The 26,575-nt window shown below is 40.0% G+C and overlaps 1 protein-coding gene across 7 annotated transcripts in view; it reads right to left on the reverse strand.

Moving 5' to 3' along the window:
* Positions 1-16,997: 16,997 nt before the first annotated feature.
* Positions 16,998-26,575, reverse strand: part of Man1a (mannosidase 1, alpha) — a 171,832-nt gene continuing 162,254 nt past the window's right edge. For all 7 annotated transcript variants that reach the window (XR_001779471.2, XR_003948601.1, XM_006512568.3 and 4 more), the window contains 2 exons: positions 20,156-20,271; positions 16,998-19,776 (listed from right to left, as the gene is read on the reverse strand). Coding sequence is in view for 5 of the 7 variants with exons in the window: in XM_006512568.3 (XP_006512631.1) it covers positions 19,650-19,776; positions 20,156-20,271 (243 nt within the window). In the remaining 2 variants the exon portion in view is untranslated. The remainder of the gene's footprint in view (positions 19,777-20,155; positions 20,272-26,575) is intronic.

Genomic DNA, 26,575 nt, shown 5'->3' on the forward strand with positions numbered 1-26,575 from the left:
GGGACGCAGAGGAAGTTTCTAAGGTAACAACTGTAGTAGCCTTGAAAAATTACACCTTGCCATTTAAACCCATTTAGGAATAAGGAACCAATATTCCAAATGTCTTTTAGAAAATTAATTAAATAAAACTAAAATTCAGGAATGCACATTGCTGAGCAATATCAAACTAATAAGGCAGGTAGCCTTAAGTGATATAAACTTTCTTTCTGATACCATCATTTTGCTTTTATCATTTTCATGCTCAACTAAGTAGAATTTAAAGTTCTGCTCTCTGGTCTGGCGGAGGAAGACTTAGATAAGTACCTCTATCCCTCTCGAGAAAATTGGGAGCTAGGATCAGTTGCAATTGGAAGCAGAGTGTTCAAAGTTTTATCATGGGCATTGAAGACAGTCTTTCTGATGGCCAGGCTTTATTCGGGCTTTATTTCACTTCCATCTGTCCTTCTAACTTCAGAACAAGTGCTTTATGGGCTCATAAATTTCCTTCTCTGAAGCCTATTCCTTGAAAGCAGTTGTTAAATATCTTTTTTGAACTTTCCTGGATGCGTGAGTGTACCTTTTAACTGTTTAAGCTGAGTGGTAAGATTCGAAAGTTACTGGCTCAACAATATGTCCTGTGTTTTTTTTTTTTTTTTTGTTTTTTTTTTTTTTTTTTTTTACCGCGCAGAAAGGACTGGTAGACCACAGCACTGAAATTGCTCAATCTATCAGTTTCCAGCAGCTGGGGACTTGAGGCTTGTTTATCTTGCTTAAGGCCTCTCAAGCTAAGTGGAGGGCCTAAATGGCAAACCGTGGTTAGCTCTGTACAGTTTGCCAGGTAAATACCTGTTTCCTCTCATTTCTATTTGCTATCAGTCTGGTCCTTAGTGTGGCTACCTACACAAGGCAGGAACTACATTTCCCAGGTTCCCTGTTGTGACCTCCTAGTAGTCTCGACCAATGAAAGGTACTAGTAGATGCTGGGCAGAGGAGTAGGAGAAGCCACCATGTGTTTCCCCTCTATTTACTGTATTTCCTTCGTGGATACAACCTTGTTGGGCCATTTCTTTTCTGTAAGATGTCAGTCCACTAGAAGTCTAATGCACGTTTTGACTCTTATTTCTGATATGTTGCAATACAACTTCTGCCTGTGTCTTTCAGTTTCTGCTTGATGCGGTGACTTTTGAATTGTCATCCCATTCTACCACGCGGTGTAGCCTCTCAGTCCTGTCCATCTACAATCTGTGGATAATTGCCTGGCTTAGGTGTTGTTTTTACTTTGATTTTGTTATTTGGTGGTTTTTTGAGATTGAGTAATCCCGGGCTCTCTTGTAAGAGTTATAAAGGTAACGAACAGAAATAACACCAGAGGAATTCTCACTTCCTGCTATTCCTTTTGCTGTGCATCCGGTTTCTATCTAGGAATCTTAATGTATTTGTTATCAGAAAGGAAAAGGGTTTTTTTTTTTTTTTTTTTTTTTTTTTTTTTTTTTTTATGTCTTCTCTTTAGTTATAGGGCCCATGAGTATTTTATAAGAAAGGTCACTAGGGAGCCATCTAGTGACTTTTGCTTAGGGCAGTGGGAATTGGCACTTGGTTTTGATTTTTTATCCCAGAAGGAAAAAAAAAAACTCAGAAAAAAAACAAAGAAAAACCAACCCATACATCTTACTGCTAAGTCCTGTAGTCATACCTCCTGCCCCATGCCCTGCTTTCACATCATGGATGAAAAGGTAACTTCTGGGGAGGGGGAGGGGTGGGTGTGTTTCCCTTTCCCTTCATGCCCTTTACTTCAAAGTAGAACAAACCATTTACTTTAACAGGTATTCAAGTTTCGTTTCAAACAGAATGTCCTCTACAGTTAATCAATACATAAAACCTGTGAAGACATCGCTGCTGCTCCTGCCTGAACATGCTGGAGCCCTCTTTAAAGAATGAGCTGAGTACGTGCGCCAAGAATGCTTTTTGGTTTTGTGGTTTTTATCTGATCTCTGGGAGAGGTTAAAAGCCTAAATATACAATGTGCAAAGTCTGAAACATCTCTTAATGTGAGCATCACTGTGTGAAGGAGACCAGAGAGAAGAAAGTGATCTATACCACTTTCTTAAAGCAGCCAAAGAAATTGATGACCTTGTTAAAATTCATTATGTCTATCTACCTTTTAATCATGATTTTGACATCCTATACTGTTTTTTTATCTGGTACTTAAAGAAATTCTGTATATTGATTTATAATAGTGACAAAAGTCACTTTCGGATTTCTGTAGGGACTGATTAATACCTCCAAAATCCTTTGTTTTTTTTCTCCCTCTTTGTTCTGTAGCCATTTATATTAGCACCTGCTCCAGAGGTTGGTGACAAGAAGATAAGGTGGCTTAGGGGGAAATTGTAATAATTCATTTGTGTCACCAGTTAGAGTGGCTGAAGAAAGGCTAGCTGGGGAAAAGAAAGCTGAACTTGTTTGGAAAAAAATGTAACAACATCATTATTAATGACTTTCCTTCATTGCTGGAATTCTTTGTCCCATTACCAGGGTGGATTATAGGAAGGTTGCAGTCAGTTTATAGAAGACATTTGTTATTTACCTTACTGACATTGTCCTTTAAGTCCTCCACCCGGTACAGCTTGTGGAGATCATTGTCATGATGGTCAAGCATCTAATAAGCAAGCTAGACTCCAGTGGAGTAGAGGGTGTCTGAGGAGTGTTTGCAACAGTGTGAAGTCCATGATCAATTACAACAGGGTATTACAGCTTGAAATCCTGGAAGTCTTTTCTATGACAGCTGATATGCTTGGAAAACACAAAGAGATGGAAAACTGCCCTATTTTTGGTTGAGTTAATGAATGTTTCCTCCAATGGCAGATTATAATCAGGTATCTTATAGTTAAGGTAAACATAAGTTACTCAATGTTATGGCCTGAAATAGTGTATTGGTAGACCCTTGCAAGAGCTGTATCCTATTGTAGGGAGAGTTTAGATGAAGATTATATTTGTGTTTTGGACAAAAGATTGGGAGTTTCTTATTTATTTCTTAACAATTTTCTCACTCTTTAAATCACATGGGGCCTCCTGCTTGAAGGACAAGTGGGCATTACTGAGTCAGAAATAAATACAGTAGTGCCTGCCTGGACGGATGGGTGGTAAGTCCCAAGTCCTAAATATAGATGAGCTGGACCATGCAAGACTACATTATACAACTGAGAATGGTTTAAACTTATAAGGAAGGCCCAGCAGGCTACCTGAGATTCTTTCCCCATTCCCTCTCCATTTCAGGTTACTCCAAAGCTCTGTGACTTACTGTTCACCATGGACTCTCTCCTTCTGGGCCCTCTACCTCTCTCTGGGACTCAGTAGATTGCAGTTTGTTCTCCAGCAGTGATCTTTCAAGTTTCCCATGGGGCATAGAATGGAGATAGAGATAAGCATCCAGAGATCCTTTTTGCAGCACCCCCCAAATTTGGGCTACTTTAAAGTCTTGGGGTGCACAGAATCTAGTGCGTTGAACTGTTTACCACTATGAAAGGTACCCCGTAGGGATGAAGCTTCCATGTTGTTACGTTAGCTTTCTCCAAGTCCTCTGACTCAAGTATGTGGTGCTATCAGCAACAGACCCTTACCATCAAGTTTTGGAGGGTACCTGGACCATTGGCAATAGCTTGTAACACTTGGGCTGTCTGTGGGATAATATTGACTAACAACTTGAAAAGAGGTATGCCACCTGTGTCTAGGAAAGGCATTACCTCTTTTAAATGGTAACTTCATCTAAACTCCTTTTATATATGTGTATATTTCTGGAAACTTTTGCAGTAGTGGGTTTTTATATATCATCTTTAGAGGTCTTCAGTGCTAGTTATCCCACCTCATACTCCACCCTCTAGTCTGCCTCAAACTCTGCCCTCCATTTGAATCTTCCTGCTCCATTATTCTCTCTCTCCTTCACAGCATCTGTGTCCTATGTTTCCTGACATGAAATCGTTTTTATTCCTCTCACACATATTACATCCTGACTGCAGTTTCCCCTCTCTCTTCCCTCCCGGTCCTCCCCCATATCCTCCTTATACTCCTTCTTTCCCTTCATGAAAGGGTGTGGGGCAATGGGCTATGCACAGACAGTCTGGTCTCCAGTCGAGCTTAAGTCTTGGACCCCAGTGGGACCCAGGTGGTGGTAATTTGCACCTACATGGGACAGAAGGTGTTTGATCATGTCTCCTGGGCCCCTGGCTCCTGTTGAAGTTACTGTCCCCACAGCCCCCACAAGAGAGGTGTGTGGCTATCAGTCAAGCTATCAGTCAAGCAGGAGAAGCATCAAGTCTTCCCACATGCAAATAAGGTTACCCCTAAACTCTCAGTCCAAACCAATGAGAGATACCTGCTGTTGAACCCTGAACCACCCCCAGTACTGTATATAAATCCATCCAGGGAATTAAAGGTGTGCGAGAACTACTCCTTCATCTGAGTCTTTTGTTCCAAGAGCTGTAACACTTGGGAAGAGATCTTGTCTCCTGAAGAGCCACCTGAGGTCCCCCCCCCACACTCCTCACTGCATAGTTGGCTTCTCCTCTGCCAAGCCTGACTGGACTAGCTTGGAGAGCGACCTGAAAGGCAAGGCTGAGACTTTGTCTCCCTGCCTGCACTTGCTTCCTTTCGCTGAAACCCTCGAGCCAGGCCTGGACAGAGATCTCTGTGGAAAACCTCTGGTACCCAGGCCCACAAAAGGGCACCTGCCTTGAAATCTTATCTGCTACCCTAATGGCTAGATTCTTTTTTATATACATTTTAAATTAAAGTATAATTACACCACTTTCTCCCTTTCCTTTCTCCCCCTCCAGCCCTTTCTAATTCCTCTCTCCCCAACTCATTCCTTGTGTCCCCATTATCAAGCAGGTAGTCATTTTCTTTGACTATTATTGTTACATTTATGTATATGTGTGCATAAATATATAAATCTAACCCATTGAGTCTGTTTTTGTGCATGATTTCAGTTTTGACACTTTCTATTGGGTAACCAATTAGAGGCTTCATTCATTATGAGTTTCTTGACTTCTATAAGTACCCCAAATTACACACACACACACACACACACACACACACACACACACACACGCCTAAAAATTCAAATGTAGCATCTGCAAACAACATATAACATGTGGCATTTATCTTTCTGAGTATTGATTACTTCACACAGAATGACTGTTTCCCATACCATCCATTTGCCTGTGAATTTTATAATTTCAATTTTCTTAACACATGAATAATATTCTAATGTGCAGGTGTATCATATTTTCATTATCTATGCATCTGTTGATGGACATCTAATGTGTTAGATAAGAGACTGGAGTTTGCTAGCTATTGTGAATAAAACAGCCATGAGCGTGGGTGAGCAAGTATTACTTTATTACGATACAGAGTCCTTTGGGTATATGCCTATAACTGGATCATGTGATAGATTTATTCTTAACTTGAAGAACTTCCACATTGTTAGAAGATTTTGTGCCCCTAACAACAGTGAGTAATGTTCCCTTTTCTCCACATTCACAAAAGTATTTGTTGTAAGTTTTTTTTTTTTTTTTTTTTTTTTTTTTTTTTTTTTTTTTTATTGCTCTTAGCTCTTCTGATTGGTGTAAGATGAATTCTCAAAGTGGTTTTAATTTCCATTTCCCGGATGACTAAGGATGTTGGACAGTTTAAACAGTATTTCTCAGTTATTTATATTTCATTTTTTTTGTGAACTGTTTAGTTCCATGCTCCAACTTTTAGCTGAAAGTTGCTTTCTTGCCATTTAGATTTTTCTTTTTAGTTATTTATATATTCTAGATACTAACTCTTTGTCAGATAGGTAACGGGTAAAGTTTCTCCCAATTCTTTTTTTTTTTTTTTTTTCCATTTTTTATTAGGTATTTAACTCATTTACATTTCCAATGCTATACCAAAAGTCCCCCATATCCACCCACCCCAACTCCCCTGCCCACCCACTCCCCCTTTTTGGCCCTGGTATTCCCCTGTACTGGGGCATATAAAGTTTGCAAGTCCAATGGGCCTCTCTTTCCAGTGATGGCCGACTAGGCCATCTTTTGATATATATGCAGCTAGAGTCAAGAGCTCCGGGGTACTGGTTAGCTCATAATGTTGTTCCACCTATAGGGTTGCAGATCCCTTTAGCTCCTTGGCTACTTTCTCTAGCTCCTCCATTGGGAGCCCTATGATCCATCCATTAGCTGACTGTGAGCATCCACTTCTGTGTTTGCTGGGCCCCGGCATAGTCTCACAAGAGACAGCTACATCTGCGTCCTTTCAATAAAATCTTGCTAGTGTATGCAATGGTGTCAGCGTTTGGATGCTGATTATGGGGTGGATCCCTGGCTATGGCAGTCTCTACATGGTCCATCCTTTCATCTCAGCTCCAAACTCCGTCTCTGTAACTCCTTCCATGGGTGTTTTGTTCCCAAATCTAAGGAGGGGCATAGTGTCCACACTTCAGTCTTCATTCTCCTTGAGTTTCATGTGTTTAGCAAATTATATCTTATATCTTGGGTATCCTAGGTTTGGGGCTAATATCCACTTATCAGTGAATACATATTGTGTGAGTTTCTTTGTGAATGTGTTACCTCACTCAGGATGATGCCCTCCAGGTCCATCCATTTGGCTAGGAATTTCATAAATTCATTCTTTTTAATAGCTGAGTAGTACTCCATTGTGTAGATGTACCACATTTTCTGTATCCATTCCTCTGTTGAGGGGCATCTAGGTTCTTTCCAGCTTCTGGCTATTATAAATAAGGCTGCTATGAACATAGTGGAGCATGTGTCCTTCTTACCTGTTGGGGCATCTTCTGGATATATGCCCAGGAGAGGTATTGCTGGATCCTCCGGTAGTACTATGTCCAGTTTTCTGAGGAACCGCCAGACTGATTTCCAGAGTGGTTGTACAAGCCTGCACTCCCACCAACAATGGAGGAGTGTTCCTCTTTCTCCACATCCTCGCCAGCATCTGCTGTCACCTGAATTTTTGATCTTAGCCATTCTGACTGGTGTGAGGTGGAATCTCAGGGTTGTTTTGATTTGCATTTCCCTGATGATTAAGGATGTTGAACATTTTTTCAAGTGCTTCTCTGCCATTCGGTATTCCTCAGGTGAGAATTCTTTGTTCAGTTCTGAGCCCCATTTTTTAATGGGGTTATTTGATTTTCTGAAGTCCACCTTCTTGAGTTCTTTATATATGTTGGATATTAGTCCCCTATCTGATTTAGGATAGGTAAAGATCCTTTCCCAATCTGTTGGTGGTCTTTTTGTCTTATTGACGGTGTCTTTTGCCTTGCAGAAACTTTGGAGTTTCATTAGGTCCCATTTGTCGATTCTCGATCTTACAGCACAAGCCATTGCTGTTCTGTTCAGGAATTTTTCCCCTGTGCCCATATCTTCAAGGCTTTTCCCCACTTTCTCCTCTATAAGTTTCAGTGTCTCTGGTTTTATGTGAAGTTCCTTGATCCACTTAGATTTGACCTTAGTACAAGGAGATAAGTATGGATCGATTCGCATTCTTCTACACGATAACAACCAGTTGTGCCAGCACCAATTGTTGAAAATGCTGTCTTTCTTCCACTGGATGGTTTTAGCTCCCTTGTCGAAGATCAAGTGACCATAGGTGTGTGGGTTCATTTCTGGATCTTCAATTCTATTCCATTGGTCTACTTGTCTGTCTCTATACCAGTACCATGCAGTTTTTATCACAATTGCTCTGTAGTAAAGCTTTAGGTCTGGCATGGTGATTCCGCCAGAAGTTCTTTTATCCTTGAGAAGACTTTTTGCTATCCTAGGTTTTTTGTTATTCCAGACAAATTTGCAAATTGCTCCTTCCAATTCGTTGAAGAATTGAGTTGGAATTTTGATGGGGATTGCATTGAATCTGTAGATTGCTTTTGGCAAGATAGCCATTTTTACAATGTTGATCCTGCCAATCCATGAGCATGGGAGATCTTTCCATCTTCTGAGATCTTCTTTAATTTCTTTCTTCAGAGATTTGAAGTTTTTATCATACAGATCTTTCACCTCCTTAGTTAGAGTCACGCCAAGATATTTTATATTATTTGTGACTATTGAGAAGGGTGTTGTTTCCCTAATTTCTTTCTCAGCCTGTTTATTCTTTGTATAGAGAAAGGCCATTGACTTGTTTGAGTTTATTTTATATCCAGCTACTTCACCAAAGCTGTTTATCAGGTTTAGGAGTTCTCTGGTAGAATTTTTAGGGTCACTTATATATACTATCATATCATCTGCAAAAAGTGATATTTTGACTTCCTCTTTTCCAATTTGTATCCCCTTGATCTCCTTTTGTTGTCGAATTGCTCTGGCAATTTTCTGTTGAAAAGGTAGGGAGAAAGTGGGCAGCCTTGTCTAGTCCCTGATTTTAGTGGGATTGCTTCCAGCTTCTCTCCATTTACTTTGATGTTGGCTACTGGTTTGCTGTAGATTGCTTTTATCATGTTTAGGTATGGGCCTTGAATTCCTGATCTTTCCAAAACTTTTATCATGAATGGGTGTTGGATCTTGTCAAATGCTTTTTCTGCATCTAACGAGATGATCATGTGGTTTTTGTCTTTGAGTTTGTTTATATAATGGATTGCATTGATGGATTTTCGTATATTAAACCATCCCTGCATCCCTGGAATAAAACCTACTTGGTCAGGATGGATGATTGCTTTAATGTGTTCTTGGATTCGGTTAGCGAGAATTTTATTGAGGATTTTTGCATCGATATTCATAAGAGAAATTGGTCTGAAGTTCTCTATCTTTGTTGGATCTTTCTGTGGTTTAGGTATCAGAGTAATAGTGGCTTCATAAAATGAGTTGGGTAGAGTACCTTTTACTTCTATTTTGTGAAATAGTTTGTGCAGAATTGGAATTAGATCTTCTTTGAAGGTCTGATAGAACTCTGCACTAAACCCATCTGGTCCTGGGCTTTTTTTGGTTGGGAGACTATTAATAACTGCTTCTATTTCTTTAGGTGATATGGGACTGTTTAGATGGTCAACTTGATCCTGATTCAACTTTGGTACCTGGTATCTGTCCAGAAATTTGTCCATTTCGTCCAGGTTTTCCAGTTTTGTTGAGTATAGCCTTTTGTAGAAGGATCTGATGGTGTTTTGGATTTCTTCAGGATCTGTTGTTATGTCTCCCTTTTCATTTCTGATTTTGTTAATTAGGATTTTGTCCCTGTGCCCTTTAGTGAGTCTAGCTAAGGGTTTATCTATCTTGTTGATTTTCTCAAAGAACCAACTCCTCGTTTGGTTAATTCTTTGAATAGTTCTTCTTGTTTCCACTTGGTTGATTTCACCCCTGAGTTTGATTATTTCCTGCCGTCTACTCCTCTTGGGTGAATTTGCTTCCTTTTTTTCTAGGGCTTTTAGATGTGTTGTCAAGCTGCTAGTATGTGCTGTCTCCCGTTTCTTCTTGGAGGCACTCAGCGCTATGAGTTTCCCTCTTAGAAATGCTTTCATTGTGTCCCATAGGTTTGGGTACGTTGTGGCTTCATTTTCATTAAACTCTAAAAAGTCTTTAATTTCTTTCTTTATTCCTTCCTTGACCAAGGTATCATTGAGAAGAGTGTTATTCAGTTTCCACGTGAATGTTGGCTTTCCATTATTTATGTTGTTATTGAAGATCAGTCTTAGGCCATGGTGGTCTGATAGGATACATGGGACAATTTCAATATTTTTGTATCTATTGAGACCTGTTTTGTGACCAATTATATGGTCAATTTTGGAGAAGGTCCCGTGAGGTGCTGAGAAGAAGGTATATCCTTTTGTTTTAGGATAAAATGTTCTGTAGATATCTGCCAGGTCCATTTGTTTCATAACTTCTGTTAGTTTCACTGTGTCCCTGTTTAGTTTCTGTTTCCACGATCTGTCCTTTGAAGAAAGTGGTGTGTTGAAGTCTCCCACTATTATTGTGTGAGGTGCAATGTATGCTTTGAGCTTTACTAAAGTGTCTCTAATGAATGTGGCTGCCCTTGCATTTGGTGCGTAGATATTCAGAATTGAGAGTTCCTCTTGGAGGATTTTACCTTTGATGAGTATGAAGTGTCCCTCCTTGTCTTTTTTGATAACTTTGGGTTGGAAGTCGATTTTATCCGATATTAAAATGGCTACTCCAGCTTGTTTCTTCAGTCCATTTGCTTGGAAAATTGTTTTCCAGCCTTTCACTCTGAGGTAGTGTCTGTCTTTTTCCCTGAGATGGGTTTCCTGTAAGCAGCAGAATGTTGGGTCCTGTTTGTGTAGCCAGTCTGTTAGTCTATGTCTTTTTATTGGGGAATTGAGTCCATTGATATTAAGAGATATTAAGGAAAAGTAATTGTTGCTCCCTTTTATTTTTGTTGTTAGAGTTGGCATTCTGTTCTTGTGGCTGTCTTCTTTTAGGTTTGTTGAATGATTACTTTCTTGGTTGTTCTAGGGCGTGATTTCCGTCCTTGTATTGCTTCTTTTCTGTTATTATCCTTTGAAGGGCTGGATTCGTGGAAAGATATTGTGTGAACTTGGTTTTGTCGTGGAATACTTTGGTTTCTCCATCTATGGTAATTGAGAGTTTGGCCGGGTATAGTAGCCTGGGCTGGCATTTGTGTTCTCTTAGTGTCTGTATAACATCTGTCCAGGCTCTTCTGTCTTTCATAGTCTCTGGTGAAAAGTCTGGTGTAATTCTGATAGGCCTTCCTTTATATGTTACTTGACCTTTCTCCCTTACTGCTTTTAATATTCTATCTTTATTTAGTGCATTTGTTGTTCTGATTATTATGTGTCGGGAGGAATTTCTTTTCTGGTCCAGTCTATTTGGAGTTCTGTATGCTTCTTGTATGATCATGGGCATCTCTTTTTTTATGTTTGGGAAGTTTTCTTCTATTATTTTGTTGAAGATATTAGCTGGCCCTTTAAGTTGAAAATCTTCATTCTCATCAATTCCTATTATCCGTAGGTTTGGTCTTCTCATTGTGTCCTGGATTACCTGGATGTTTTGAGTTAGGATCCTTTTGCATTTTGTATTTTCTTTGACTGTTGTGTCGATGTTCTCTATGGAATCTTCTGCACCTGAGATTCTCTCTTCCATTTCTTGTATTCTGTTGCTGATGCTCGCATCTATGGTTCCAGATCTCTTTCCTAGGGTTTCTATCTCCAGCGTTGCCTCGCTTTGGGTTTTCTTTATTGTGTCTACTTCCCCTTTTAGTTCTAGTATGGTTTTGTTCATTTCCATCACCTGTTTGGCTGTGTTTTCCTGCTTTTCTTTAAGAGCCTGTAACTCTTTAGCAGTGCTCTCCTGTAAATCTTTAAGTGACTTATGAAAGTCCTTCTTGATGTCCTCTATCATCATCATGAGAAATGTTTTTAAATCTGGGTCTAGATTTTCGGTTGTGTTGGGGTGCCCAGGACTAGGTGGGGTGGGAGTGCTGCGTTCTGATGATGGTGAGTGGTCTTGATTTCTGTTAGTAGGATTCTTACGTTTGCCTTTCGCCATCTGGTAATCTCTGAAGCTAGCTGTTTTAGTTGTCACTGTTAAGAGCTTGTTCTTCAGGTGACTCTGTTAGCCTCTATGAGCAGACCTGGAGGGTAGCACTCTCCTTAGTTTCAGTGGGCAGAGTATTCTCTGCAGGCAAGCTCTCTTCTTGCAAGGCAGGTACCCAGATATCTGGTGTTCGAACCAGACTCCTGGCAGAAGTTGTGTTCCACTCACTAGAGGTCTTAGGATCACGTGTGGAATCCTGTGTGGGCCCTTGCGGGTGTCAGGCGACTCAGCTGGCAAGGTAGCCGGGGCTCGAGTGGAGTGGAAGGGGTTTGTGCCCCAGATCAAGCCCGGGTAGCCTGCTTCCCTATGTACCGCAGTCTCAAGTTCCACGCGATTGGATTGGGGTAGGCGCTGTGTTCCACTCACCAGAGGTCTTAGGGTCCCGTGGGGAGTCCCGTGTGGACCCTTGCGGGTGTTGGGCAAGACTCTGCTGGCAAGGTAGCCCGGGGCTCGAGTCTCGAGTCGAGCGGAAGGGACTTGTGCCCCAGATCAGGCCCGGGTAGCCTGCTTCCCTATGTACCGCAGTCTCAAGTTCCGCGCGATTGGATTGGGGCAGGCACTGTGATCCACTCACCAGAGGTCTTAGGGTCCCGTGGGGAGTCCCGTGTGGACCCTTGCGGGTGTTGGGCAAGACTCTGCTGGCAAGGTAGCCCGGGGCTCGAGTCTCGAGTCGAGCGGAAGGGACTTGTGCCCCAGATCAGGCCCGGGTAGCCTGCTTCCCTATGTACCGCAGTCTCAAGTTCCGCGCGATTGGATTGGGGCAGGCACTGTGATCCACTCACCAGAGGTCTTAGGGTCCCGTGGGGAGTCCTGTGTGGACCCTTGCGGGTGTTGGGCAAGACTCTGCTGGCAAGGTAGCCCGGGGCTCGAGTCTCCAGTCGAGCGGAAGGGACTTGTGCCCCAGATCAGGCCCGGGTAGCCTGCTTCCCTATGTACCGCAGTCTCGAGTTCCGCGCGATTGGATTGGGGCAGGCACTGTGATCCACTCACCAGAGGTCTTAGGGTCCCGTGGGGAGTCCTGTGTGGACCCTTGCGGGTGTTGGGCAAGACTCCCTCCCAATTCTTTAGGCTGCCCCTTGAATCAAATGGGGGTATCATTCTTTGTAAAGAAACCTTTTACTTTCATGATGTTCCATTTGTCAGTTGTTGGTCTTAACAATGTTAGCAATTCCTTTTGAGAAAGTCCTGCCCTGTGTAAAGGATTTCAAGTGCATGCCCTACTTTTACCTCTATCAGAGTCAGGGTATTGGGTATATAATTCAGGATATCAGTAATATAAGGACAATATATCTTCTCAAGATGTGATATTATTTGACCTATGTTGAGGTCATTGATCCAAATGGAGTTGAGCTTTGTGTGGTGGGTGGGGAGATAAGAATCTGTATTCATTCTGGTATACGTAGCTATACACTTTGACTGGCACTACTTTTGTTGAAGATGCTGTCTTTTCTCCATGTCCTATATTTTTATGATAGCTTTTATTTTGGGGATAGCAGCCTCTGGCATACAAGTAGATATGCTGCAGGTGTGCTGTTCCTTGTATGAGTACCCAGTCTAGCAACTGTACCTTGCTTACCACAGCTTTCTTTTCCAGACAAAGAAACTGAGATTTGAACCCTCAAAATGCTCATTCCTAGTCACACAGTCAGTTTAGAATGGATCTCAATGTAGGACTGGGTTGTTTTGATTACTTGTGAAATTTGTTTCTCACTGCCCCAATGTAATTACTTCCTCTCCCTTTTATACTGAATTACACACAGAAAAGAGACTAGAAGGAACACACACACACACACATGTGGAAGCTGTATAATATGTAACACATAACACCTCCTGTAAATGACAGTCATCAAGTAGGCAAATGCAAGATGGAAATGGAAAATGACTAGAACTGAAATGCTTTTAGGGTTCATGTAACAGGATGCTGAGGTGCTACTTAGAAGCACGTTAAGAAGTTAGCATAGGAAAAAAGAATTACCTTCTTTCTCCTTTGGCTACTGACTAAACATGCCCTTGAACTACAACCAACCAGAGCTGTACCATCCTTGAACTGGAACCTGGCTTCCCCATGAAGCCGGCTCCAAATGGTGATTCCTGTTTTCCGCAGACTTCCACAGACTGCAAGAGCAAGAATAAAGATCCCTCAGACTCTATGAATATGTGGGCATTTGTTTCTCCTATGAGTTTAGAAACAAAACAAAACTCCCAGGTGCCAGTCATTTTGGAAAATGCTATTTTCAACACAGCATATTTTATGGCCCTCTTTGTAGACCCGAGAATTAATGTGTACTCATAGCCTAAGGACAAAATATCTCAGTATGTGGAAAAGGCTTTTGAAAAAGTTGTACATCTATCATTGTTTTCAAATGTTCCATGGTAATTTACATCCACTGTGGAATTAAATGGATCCATGACAGAGATTTAAGTTTACTTATTCTATAAGTAAGGGCATTTTTCAGGGGATTCAAAGTGATCAAAATAATGGCATGTCAATGAAGCTTTTGATGACCAGTCTGGAAATGAATGTGAAAGAACTGGACAAGGTGGAGTGGCAGGAAATAAAGGTGCTTTATAGTGTTCATACCCACAAACACTCCATACAGGACATTATGCAAAACTAAGGAGTCCCATGGACTCTGTGATAGTGAGTCATGCTACAACCAGGGATGGAGAAACCGTCCAAAAAAAAAAAAAAAAGACTCTAAAAGCAGCTATTGGAGAAGAAAGCTAACAAAATGATCACTTCATAAAACCAGGGGTAACTGAAGTTAATACGTTATACAGATTCCTCTAAGAATAATTATATTTAAAACTCCAGCGTGATTCTGTTTAAAAGACTTAGATGCATCACCCATTGCTCAGAAAAGCTTTTGTAAATAAAACATACAAACAAACAAACAAACCAAAAATAAAACATGTTTCCAAAGTGATTGGGGCTGTCAAATTGTACCTAAGTGTCAAGCAGAAGAACTATGTGCGTATCATAAATCACAAATTCCTTAGCTTTTCTGTCTTTCTTTGTCTTTCCATCCTTGGGTCCTCAGTGTTTGTATGCAAAGTGATAACACAGGATATTCTGGGACTTCATAATCTTGTTACAAGTGAGTGAAGACTAGATTTTCCATGAGGTATAGCTGTAGGTGAATTGAAACTCATATCTTGGTAGAAATATCTTGTGTGAACTCTGGTTGGACACCTTTACTTTGGTAAGATTGATTGGATGCGCATCTGTTGTTTTTTTCTTGAGCACAAAGATTTGCCAGTCCTTTGAGTCTGTTAGGACAGATAAGGGTAGAAAATGGTTCCTGAAGATGGAGAAACCCTTCACAAGTCATCTTGAAAATAACAAAGTTGGATGAAACTCTGCCTAAACTCTGTTGTTCTGAGAATTTAAAAGCACATCAAATGCATGGCAAATATTTCTTGAAAATTACAACTTACATATTGGATCATGTACATGACAGGAGCTTGGGAAAAGTGGATATTGACCTTTGGACCATTAAGTCAGTTAAAGAGTTCCAAAAAGGTTTCCTATATGTTTGAATATGTTTGGTCCATGAGAAGTGGCATTATTAGGAGGTATGGCCTTATTGGAGGAGATGTAGCCTTGTTAGAGAAAGCATATCACTGTGGAGGTGGGACTTTGAGGACTCATATATATGTTCAAGTCTGGCCAGGGTGATCCAGACCCTCCTCCTGGCTGCCTTCAGATCAAGATGTAGAACTCTTGGCTCTTTCAGCACCAAGTCTGGATGGACTCTGTCATGCTTCCTGCCATGATGATAATGAACTAAACCTCTGAAACTGTAAGACAGCCTCAATGAAATGTTTTCCTTTATAAGAGTTACCTTCATCATGTTGTCTCTTCACAGCAATAAATCTCTAAGACACTATCTGACACTTAATTTCAAGTAGCATCTGAGAAGCTAGAATGACATTTAGACATCTAAACTCTATGCCTAATTGAAAAGATTGATCATATTTACTGTTATTAACTTGCAATATACTGCATCCATATCATTATCAGAAGGGAGATGTATTGCCAAGATGCCATTTCTGTGTGGATGGCTGACAATCAGCATAAATAAAAATTATGTTTACAACATATTTTAATAAATCGGCCATCATAGAAATAAGCACAGCTTGTGCTGTGTGTTACAAATAAATGACCTCAAAAGGCTCCCATTGGACTATGTTAGATATAAAATTGTGGTTGTTGCTATCAAAAATTATATTTTTTTTCCTGTACAAGGCAAGGACCATGAGACCCAGTGACATGAACATGTAGTAGGTTTTTAGAAATAATGTAGAGTAAGAGACAAAGGCTGATGGGAATTCTAACTAATTTGATAAAGTGAGAGCTGAATAGAAACATGAAGGTGAGGAATGTGTTATATAAACAGTGAAGAGTTCCATGTAACTAGAGGGATAGCCACATTATCCAAGAAAAGCAGAACACAGGGTTCCAAACCTAGGCTTGTCCATGAACAGCTAAATTCTCTTTTCTATTCAGCCTTTCTGAAACTTTAATTCTGCCCTCCCCCCTTAATTTAAGGTCAATTGTGAATTTTGCCTATAATTAACACTATTAAATGCCATTTTATGGTCTTAAGGTGAATGCCATGGGCATTGACTAGGTCACAAATGTATGAACACACATCACACTTTCTTGCCTTTTTCGACACTGGTTTTGTACCTCCACCTTGCATGCCCTGTTGCCGAATTTAGGTGAGATCCCCGGCAAGGGAACCTGCTGCAGGATTTTCCCTGTTCAACTCCATTAGTGTAGAGGAGGCCTGTGATTGGACAGGGAAACGGGATGAGGAGCTAAGAGTGGCAGAGACAGAGAGCATCTCAGGAGAGAGGGAGGAAGGAGAGTGAAGGCGACATGCACCAGTGTGGTTTGAACCAGCCAGTTATGATATCATAAGGTTAGAATAATTGGAGTAAAGCTCTTATCACTATCATTTGGCTCTGAAATTATTGTATTAGCACCTTATATATTGTGATTTTATTGATACATAAATCTGACTGGTTAACTATAAGCTTTAAGAGTTTTAATTCTACCAGGTAATTAGGTATTGTGATGGCTGACTGTGGGGTGTGTGGGGCATTGTGTGGTAGCGAGAGAAAATCAGATCTCCCCCACCCCCCTGGGGCCAGATAGTTGGCCAACAGAGAGACCGCTGATTAAGAGCACCGGAGGCGAGGTGGGAGCCCTAGGACCCGCCAGGGCTGGAGAGTTGGTGGGTTGAGAGAAGCAGGTACGTGGAGAGTTGGTAGGTTTATTTTTAAATATTTCCCGCAACAGGAATCCAATTAGCCGAAGGCTGTATGTGCAAAATTATTTTCAATGTGAAGTTTTTCATGGGAAATCTTTCCTTGTTAAGATGTGTAATTGTTAGTAGAATTTGTTATTTCCATCCATCTATACACACAGAAGCATCTTTAAAGTCACAGTGACAAGACACAGAAGGAGGTATATTAAAAGACTTTATTCACAATAGAGAAATTTTACAAATATAATTTTTAAAAATTATGTGTCAATCTATTATGTTTTCCATAACATCAGAGATTTATATAAAGTTGGAAATGACAGAATGCTCTTATGAACAAATCAAAAACAATCAATGTAAAAAATGGATGATACACATAATAGAGAAGTCACTGAGTTCTATAAATTGGCATACAACTTCTATGTATAATATAGTATATCAAAACAGGTTTTGTAAACACAAAACTGGGTGCTACTCTAACTGTTCATCTTTAAGGGTGTGGATTATACATGTAAATCAACTTTGTTGAAAATGAATGCGTTGGTATGTATTTGGAGACTTCCGTTGTTTAAAATTAACACAAAACATAAGCTTAATCAGTTACATTTCTATAAAATTAATCTCTTATCTCGTTTAAGTTTTTGGTGTTCTGAGATCTGGTTTTAAAACTGAAAACTTGCCAGTGGGACCACAACCTGTGGTTCAGCTTCTTCCCTGCTTATAGTGGAACATAAAAGCTGCATTACAGTGTAGCAGGTACACAGCGCATGCCTTTGAAACCCCTCCTGCTGCAGAAATAATCACCAGCTGTGGATGCTCCTTCAAATTGAAATGCAAAGAAAATGAATTAAATAGCTAATCTAAGGGCAGTGAAAATTATAATAAAAATACAGGTGACCAAATTTTGGCAGCAAATTTTAACATTTTACCTCTGAGCTCTAGGGAAGGAAGGATCTGTTGTTCACGTGTTCTTCCTCACGGAGGGAAAAGTTTTACAGTCAAATCAAGTTGTAATGAAGAGGTAAGGCAGACTGTTCTATTCAGTTTCATCAAAATGATGTCATGGGTTCATAACCTCCAGAGACTGAATAGATTACAGGCAGAAGCTTCTCTGGGTAGCAGAGATGTGTTAATATAGTCAAAATGATATACTGAGGGATCTTTTCCATTTACTAATTTTACTGTTTTGTTTTGATGTGTTCTAGTGTATTATACTGGAGACAACCAGGGCATACAAGGTAGTGATTCAAAATAACATCTTTTGAAACCATCCCCAAAGCTGAAATAGGTGAAACTATTGTCTACTCAGATTTAAGAAAACAAATGTCTCAAAAAATAGGTTGTACCATAAGAAATTGATAAAATTAGACATTTTGAAAAAAGTAAGTGCACAGAAATATATACTTTAGCCTAATCCATGGATCTGTATTATTTGTTTTTGTTGTTTATTGACCATAGTAGGTTGAAATTGAGGTGGTTCTTGTCTTTGTCTTTCAGTACATATGAATCATATCTGATCTTTCATATAAAGAACAGGTGTGGTAACACAAGCTATCACAAAATTTGTCCTTGGGAAAATCATTCATAGTTCAAGATAAGGTTTAGAAGAATCATATAATCATTTTGATCTGTTGCAGATCAAATTATGAGGGAGTGGATCCATCCCTATAAATTATTTGTAAGTTAAGATCTTTATGTGGAATGTAAGCACATTTAATACAGTGTGTCCTTAAGAGTTAATTAGATTTTACTTTCTCCTTTAGCTGAATAGGAGTAGGTAAATCAGAAATGCTTTTTTCACTGGGTAAAAGCTCATGTTCATAAACTGAAGTTCAATGATGAGCTACACCTGGGAAGAGACCTTTTCAGATCTGAACCAAGTGCAATGCATCCTTTGCTTAAAGAGACCCAAAGAGGAAATGTATACCCATGAGCTAGTCATATGGAATTCTCCCTCTCTTTTTAGAGAGGAGATTTTGGAATGGATTCATTAAAAAGGAAAACCTGGCATGTTAGAAGTTAGGTCTTTTCTCTTTCAAAATTGTAATTGGGTAACCTGGCATTCTGCATAACTCAGGAGCTCCCCTTGCTGTGTCGTGGGTGATGGGAGAAATTAAGCAGTATGTGATACAGAGATGACACAGGGCATTTAGAGCAAAAGCAGAGAACGAAATGAAAGTGAGGAAACATGAACATAATCACCCAATAAGAAGATACTGCACTTGTGAAGAGATGAGGCCAGTGTCGCCAGCTCTTCTGGGATGGCTTTCTCATCTGAATCACAATGAGAGTGGAGTACTCTAGAAGACATTCTATCAAATAACGATAGACCTGCTAAGAGGCTGTCACAGTTGTAAGACCTGTTTCTGGTGGACAGACAAACCAGATTAACATGAACTTGAAAAGGAAAAAAAAGCTTTTTTTTTTTAAATACTTAATTTATTATTATGGCTTTTTGCAACATGGCAAAACATTACAGCTCGAAGCAGACAGCATCTCCTCATAGAGGAGGAAGAAGTTTTGCAGTCAAATCAAATCATAATCAAGAGGTCACTGGTAGACGGTTCTATTATGAAAATGATTTTGCAACTTTATGAATTTCAGAAACAATAGATTCCTTGAGAAAAAGAAAAAGACAGGCAGAATCTGTGGATCTACTAGCTGAATAAGGAATTGAGGTCCACCTAGGCTTATGGCACTAAACATAAAAGACTGCAAAACAATTGTAGAACTTAGGAGAATCATAGACGTTTGCCAATCAATAAGAGTTCATCATATGTCTGATTACCAGAAAAGGAATTATTAAGGTATGCAGTGAGGGAACGAAGCAGAGTAAAATAGAAAATGTCTTTCATTTCTCTTTGCCATCAATTTCCTTCTTCTGTTCACGGAGTATAGGGAAAGGATGAGCCTCGGTGTTGAAGATCCAGTGTTCTAGTGGAAGAAGGTCATCATCGGAAAATATCAAGTACAAATACCTGGAGGGAGGCAAAAAGACAGCATGAGGCACAAGAAACCATGTCACAGAGACACATGCATGTCTCTGTACATCTTGTAGAGAACTGTAGACTGCAGTTGACTCTAACACCCATAGACCTTAACATGGTGTTGTCATTCACACTTCGGGTGCTAGACTATGAGAACCACACTGAGTAGTCCAAGCCAATCTGCCTCAGCAATGATGACTGCAAATGCCTGCACTGAGACTGCCTTGTTAATGCACCTAGACCGGAATGGCTCCTGCACACATCAGTCAAATGTGGTATACTATGAATGTGTACATCTTGAAGACCTCTGTAGAGAAGATCTCCTTGGGGGCCTCAGCCACACACTTGGAGAATAATTTTATTTACTTACTTCAGTGTCTCTGCCAGGAAGAAACTTTGCTGGACATCGTCATAACTCTCACGGGCAATGTAAACATCCCGTAAGCCTGAGTAGCCTCCGTTCACTCTGCAGTGACTTTCTAGAGCCTGAATTGCCAAGGAGAGATGAGAAAGTCAGTAAAGTGATTATTAGCAATCTTTTATTAGATTGTCAAATTTAGACAAGACAAGGTTTCAAAGGGAATGAGAGTTTGAAGGAGTTTTTGATAGCAAATTTAAAAACTATAAAGTAGAAAGACAAATAAGGTGGTACACAACCTATGGGCTTTATGTTTTGCCTCAAGAGAAACTCTTGCATGTGTGGTTTTGAAAAAGTCTGCATTCATTTCTAGCATTTACATTGCTGGTCCAGAGTAAAGTTTGATAATTCAAAGCTCACAGGCTATGTTTAGACTACTGATTATTTTTGCAAATAAAGCTTTATGAAACTATAGCTAGACTACCTTTTGCTTGTTTGTAAAGTGGCTGTGACTGTTTGCACCATGATGGGCGTGAGTAGTTGAGGAAGAGACTACATTGTCCTTTACAGAGCAAGTGTGCTGATCTCTCTCTATGGCTGCCCTTAATGTCAACTGGGACTGCAAACCATTGGCCAAGAAAGTGAGCTGAGCCCTCAAACATCTACTTTCATCACAGTATACCAACTCTATATCTGTTCAGTTAAATCTTATGTTATTAAAAAAGTATAGTGAACTATTAATGATGCCAGTGATTGGAAATGAAGAAAAGTGAATCTGGAATCTATTGCAAAAACAGTTTTTTTCTTTTCCTTAATATTGTAGAGAAGAGAATGGGATGAATTGACTGATGACTCCCGAAGCTTAGAGAGAAATGGTTTGTAGCTGCGTGAACATAATGAATATTGGAAAAGGAGATGGGTTGGGAGTGAGAGGATGAAAATATATATATAAAAGCTTCAAAGTCTTGCCTTCCATTTTGTTATCTGTCAATAAATTGACTTCTGTTTGTAGACTGCTTCCTGGAAGCCCTCATTCTTACTTTTCAGCCTTACTGATGTATTGTTGACAAATAAAATCCTCATATATTTGAGTTGTATTAGCATGCTGCTTCATGTACAGTTTGTGAAATGACTACCACAATTGAATTAATCAACATATCCATAGCACCTGGAATGGTATTTTTTTTTTTTTTTTGTAGTGAGAGTCCTTGAGATATACTCACATATTGTAATTCACTATAATCACCATGCTATAAGCCTCCAAAAAGCCTCCTCCACCCTCACTTTCCCCCTCCCTGCCCCTTCTCTCTCCAGGATTTCTCTGTGTATGCCTAGCTGTCCTAAAACTCACTCTGTAGACCAGGTTGGCCTCAAACTTTTCCTGCCTCTGCCTCCTGAGTGGTAGGATTAAAGGCATGGACCACCACCATCTGGCATGCTTTCATCTTTTAGCTGAAATTTTCAAACCCTTTGACGAATGTATGTGGTATATGTCCCTTTATTCTTCCTCACTAGGTCCTGGTAACTGCCATTCTGCTCTCTAGACCTGTTAAGAACTTCAACTATCCTAAGTTCTACATGGAAGTGCTATCACACAGAGCCTTTCTGTGTATGGTATGTTCTGTTTAAGATAATGTGTGAGTTCCACTGCATATGTGTGCCACATCTTTAGTTCTTCATCTACTGAGAAACACAGGATATGTTTTTATGCTGTAACCAGTGTAAGATTGCAGATATCCCTTAGGTCTTATGGCATGTCCTTGGATATATGCCCAGAAATTGGACTGTTTCATCTTATGAGTACTCTATTTTTAATTTTTAAAGGAACCTACATACCATTTCTCATGATAGCCATACCAGTTTATATTGTCACCAACAGTGTACAAGGGTTCCCCTTTCTTCACATCCTTGACACCACTAGTAATCGTTTGACTTTTTTTCTTATAACAGTCCTTTTCATAGATCTGAGGTGATCCCACATGGTTTGGGTTTGTGATCTCTATGATGAGAGATACTGGAGACTTTTTCATATAGTTTTTGGCTATTTGTATGTCTTCTTTGCAAAAAGAGGCCTGTTGTGGTTCTTTGCCCGTTTTCTGAATGGGTTGTCTCTCATCACTGAGTTGTATGAAGTCACAGTTTTGGATATTAGTTCCTTATAAGATACAGTCACTGAGTGTACTTACACAAAGAAGATAGCCATAACACTACCAAGCAGTAACATCTTATGCGAATACCATCATCTATGTGGTTGGAGAGAAAAATCATTATGCAGATACATGGTGGCAAGTGGTTGAAAAGAATTTCTATGCCCTGTTACTTTAGCTTAGTCGATTGTTTCCTCTGCTATGCAGAACTGTTGAAGATTGATGTGGCCCCATGTGTTTTATTTTATTTTTGTTGCTGGTATGTGGGTGTTAAATCCAATAAAACTACTGCCAGGCCAATGCCAAAAAGATTTTTTTCCTTAAAGTTTTCTTTTAGGAGTTTTATTTATTTTAGATCTTAGATTTAATTCTTTAATATGTCTTTGTTTTTGTATATGGTATATATTTTATTTTTTTTTTACAGGCTGCTTATCTAGTTAATAAGAATATTCCAGCCAGGTTAATTTTTTATTACCTTATTCAAGGAATTCTATTATGTACATGGCAAAATAAAAATTGCCATCTGAGACCTTGTCCTGATTCCTAGAAAGCCCAGATGTTTTATCTTCACTGTCAACTTGACTAGGGTTAGAATCATTTAAGAAACACATCCCTGAACATGCCTCTAATAAGTGTTACCAGAGGAGTTTGGCTGAGGAGAAACATTCTTGATGAATATTGGTGGGATCAATCCATTGGGTAGGGTCCCAGACTGAAGGAAAAGAAGAACAGGAGAAAGGATGAACACTGACATTCCTTGCTCTCGGATTCCTGACTCTGGATGCAGTGTGACCAGATACCCTTATGTTTCTGCTGCCTTGATTGCCTCAACAAGATAGACTCTGCCTTCAAACTGAGAGACCAAATAAATCCCTCTGTTCCACGTTGTACTTGCAGATATTTTTTTTTTTTTTTTTTTTTTTGTCATAGCAATGACTTCTGTAACTAGTAGAGAAAACTGGTATTGAGAAGTAGGGGGCAGTGCTATATATACTAAACCTCATCAATGTGGCTTGTAGGCTGTTGGTGGGGGAATATAGGAAAACTTGAACGGCTTGGATAGATAAGCACTGTAGTGCCAGAAGTCAAGGTTAATGAGCCCTTGTGAGAAAAACGTGAACATAGGAGACCCAACTAATGATGTTGTAGAAAGGACCACGAATTCTCTTGGGAACTAGACTGGGGGATATTTGTGTTGTATCTGTCAAAGAATCTGGCTGTGCTGTTCTCGTGTCCTGATATTTTGAGTGAGCCTAGAGCTCAAGAACAATGGACTGAATTGTGCTGTGGAGGAAATGTCAATAGCATAGCACACAGGCTGTGGTGTGATTATTTCTTAATACACGTATCCAGATTTACAGCAGGAAAGGGCAGAAAGATCTTAAAAATGCTAGAGATTAGCATACCTAAGAAACTTCACATGCTGCCCTCAGACTATGAGAAAGGTTCTCTGCAGGCAAAACGCCATCATCCAAAGTTGGAATTTGTGGAATGAATTTCAGGGGCAAAAGCTTGAATCAAGAACACTGCTAAAGGGCTCCTCTGCTGGAAAAGAACTGTCTTGGAATGTGCTTCCCTATGTTCAGCCACCACCATACACAGAGGCCACTGCAGCTAAGGCAGAGAGGCTAGGTTATTCTGGAGCTGGCAGCAGAACTTAGCAGTATTGCTCACAAGGTGGTAGATTTGCAAGCATGCACCATGCAAGAATTCCTGGGTGGGGGTGGTGGTGGTGGTAATTAAGTCTTACATCAACGAGTCCCAAAGTGGCTAAGGCTAGAAGTGTTTGACAGGGTGGGATTCTTTATCAGGAGGCTTGGAGAGACCATTGCATTGAGCTGTGATGGCAAAGCCTAAGCTGCAAAGGAGATACCAGGATGTTGGAGTTGCCAGCACTATTGGCCGTCTGTTGATGATATCAGTTGGCTTTATGTGTAACAAGCCAAAAGGTGAGGATACCTGGGCTGGCTGCAGTTTGCAGAACTGGAGAAGTAGGGTTCTTTAAGGCTCCTGGATCTCACAATGATGGAACTACAAACACCAGAAGCCAGGCACAGAGCCATAGGCTTTCCCGGTTTTCTTTCCTTTGGGTTTTGGTCCTGTATGACCAATCATTCCTTGCCATTATCCCATGCCCCCCATTTGGAAGGGAAACATTTGCTCTATGTCACTGTATAGTGGAGGTACATAATATGGAATCTTGATTGTAGAGAGATGGTTAAGGTGACCGTAAGCCTTAGATGATTTTGTACTTCTGCTTTTAAACAAAGCATTTTGCATCTTGAGATGACTGTGTGCCTTTTCAGGGGTCAGGGGTAGGAGGTTACAGACTAAAGGACGTCCGAATCTCAAGCTGAGTTGTCAGAGGTTGTACTTGTGATGCCTCACTGTCTACCCAACCCCTTCAGCTCTGAGCACGTCCATGAGTACTGTGAGCATGGGAGGGTGCTTTCAGAGGTCTTAACTGAGGAGGGAAGAGTTACTGTCAGTGTGTGTCATACATGAATGTGGTTCCAAGACTGAATAAAACCGGAGAAAACATTTACTTCTCTCTGAATCCTGTCTGTGGACATAAACAGCTATTTCAAGTTCCCTCTACTAGGCTTTTTTTTTTTTTTTTTTTTTTTTTTTTTGCCATGAAGAATATACCCTTAAACTATGAACACAATTCTATCTCTTTTAAAATATGTGTGCACATGTGGATTCCTATATGAGTAGAAACATGTGTATGGAGGCTGGAGAACAACCACAGATGTAAATCTTATGAAGACAATCACATCCTTTGAGATAAGGACTATTGTTTGCCTGAAGCACATCAATTAGACTAGACTATTAGGATTGGCTAGGCATTCCCAGGGATCCTCTTGTCCAAACCTTCTCAGTGCTGAGATTAAAGGTGGATGCTTCCGAGCCTGGCTTTTTGTGGGGTGTTAAGACTTGAACTCAGGTCCTGGTGCTTACAGAGCAATTATTTTAACCAACTCTGCCATTCCATGGCTAGTCTTTGAATCATATTTCAATCTCCTGAAAGTTACAGGCCTTTTCATGCTAGTAGAGAAAAATGTTCATAAGCTAGAAAAGGGGTTTGAAAAAAATATATACTTAGAAAATACAGCTCAAAGAAGAGGAAAGAGAAAGCATGTAGCAGCCATGAAGGCTCATGAGTGAGCAGGGACACTGCACCCTGTGCTCAGCCACAACCAACAGATACTGACAATGAGGTCATTGATTTTTCATATGAGAACGTAAGGCAAAGGAGAAGAGAGCAGCCATCCATGAGAAGCACTAAATTGCTAGGTTAAAGAAAGCTGAGCCTATGTGCCATATGAACAAAGAAAATAAAAATTCCCCATGTTTTAGTGCTTAAGAGGAAATCTTTCAAAACTTAAATGACGATCTAAAAACGATGCTTCAATTAAATTCTAAATATTATACCATAAGACAATTGAGAGAGCACTCCAAAGGCAACATCTACATCCAACTATTTTTTTCTTTCCTTCTTATGATAGAAAGGGCTTTTTGATAAGCAGCCAAGTATCAGATGAGAGGATTAAGCCAAATTTTATTTTGTAAATTGAGAAAAAAAAAAGGTCAGCACTAAAAAAAAAAAAAAAAAAAAAAAAAAAAAAAAAAAAAAAAAGTCAGGTGAGGTTATTCTGGGATATAATGAAACTGAATTTCCAAATAGTTCCTTAAAATGATCTTAACCACCAAACCTTCCATAGCCCATTCATTCCCGTGAAGCTCTTTTGGTGATAATAAGCAGAGAAGCCAGAAAGGACAATTAGCTCTCATTTCTATCCATGGGAATTTTCATGAGTTCTTTCCTTTGATACAGAGCTGGCAGGTGGACAAGGTGGTCCATGCCTCTGTATCAAAGGAAAGAAAAAGATTTCATCATGTAGGAGGCTCAGGCAGGAATACTGAGTTTGAGGCTGGCCTGGGTTAGCTAATGATACCCTGTGAGAAGCAAACCACAAAAACCCAGTGACCCGAGTATCTCGCCATCTCTCTATTCAACCAAGCAACCAAGGAAACAAAAGAGACCAGAAAAGGGGAAGAGAGAAAAGCGTTGCCTTTGGGTATAGACAACACAGACATCTTCCTTGTCAGATCATGCCTACTCATAGTTTTGCTCCCATAATTCCTCATTGGACAATAAGAACAAGAGTTGTGCTGGGTAGTTTTTGTTAACTTGACATAGGTTTTATAGTCATTTGACAGGAGGGAACCTCAATTGAGGAAATGCCTCCATAAGTTTAGGCTGTAAGCAAGCCTGTAGAGA

This window comes from Mus musculus, chromosome 10, assembly GCF_000001635.26.
Source record: "Mus musculus strain C57BL/6J chromosome 10, GRCm38.p6 C57BL/6J".
Taxonomy (NCBI): Eukaryota; Metazoa; Chordata; class Mammalia; order Rodentia; family Muridae; genus Mus; species Mus musculus.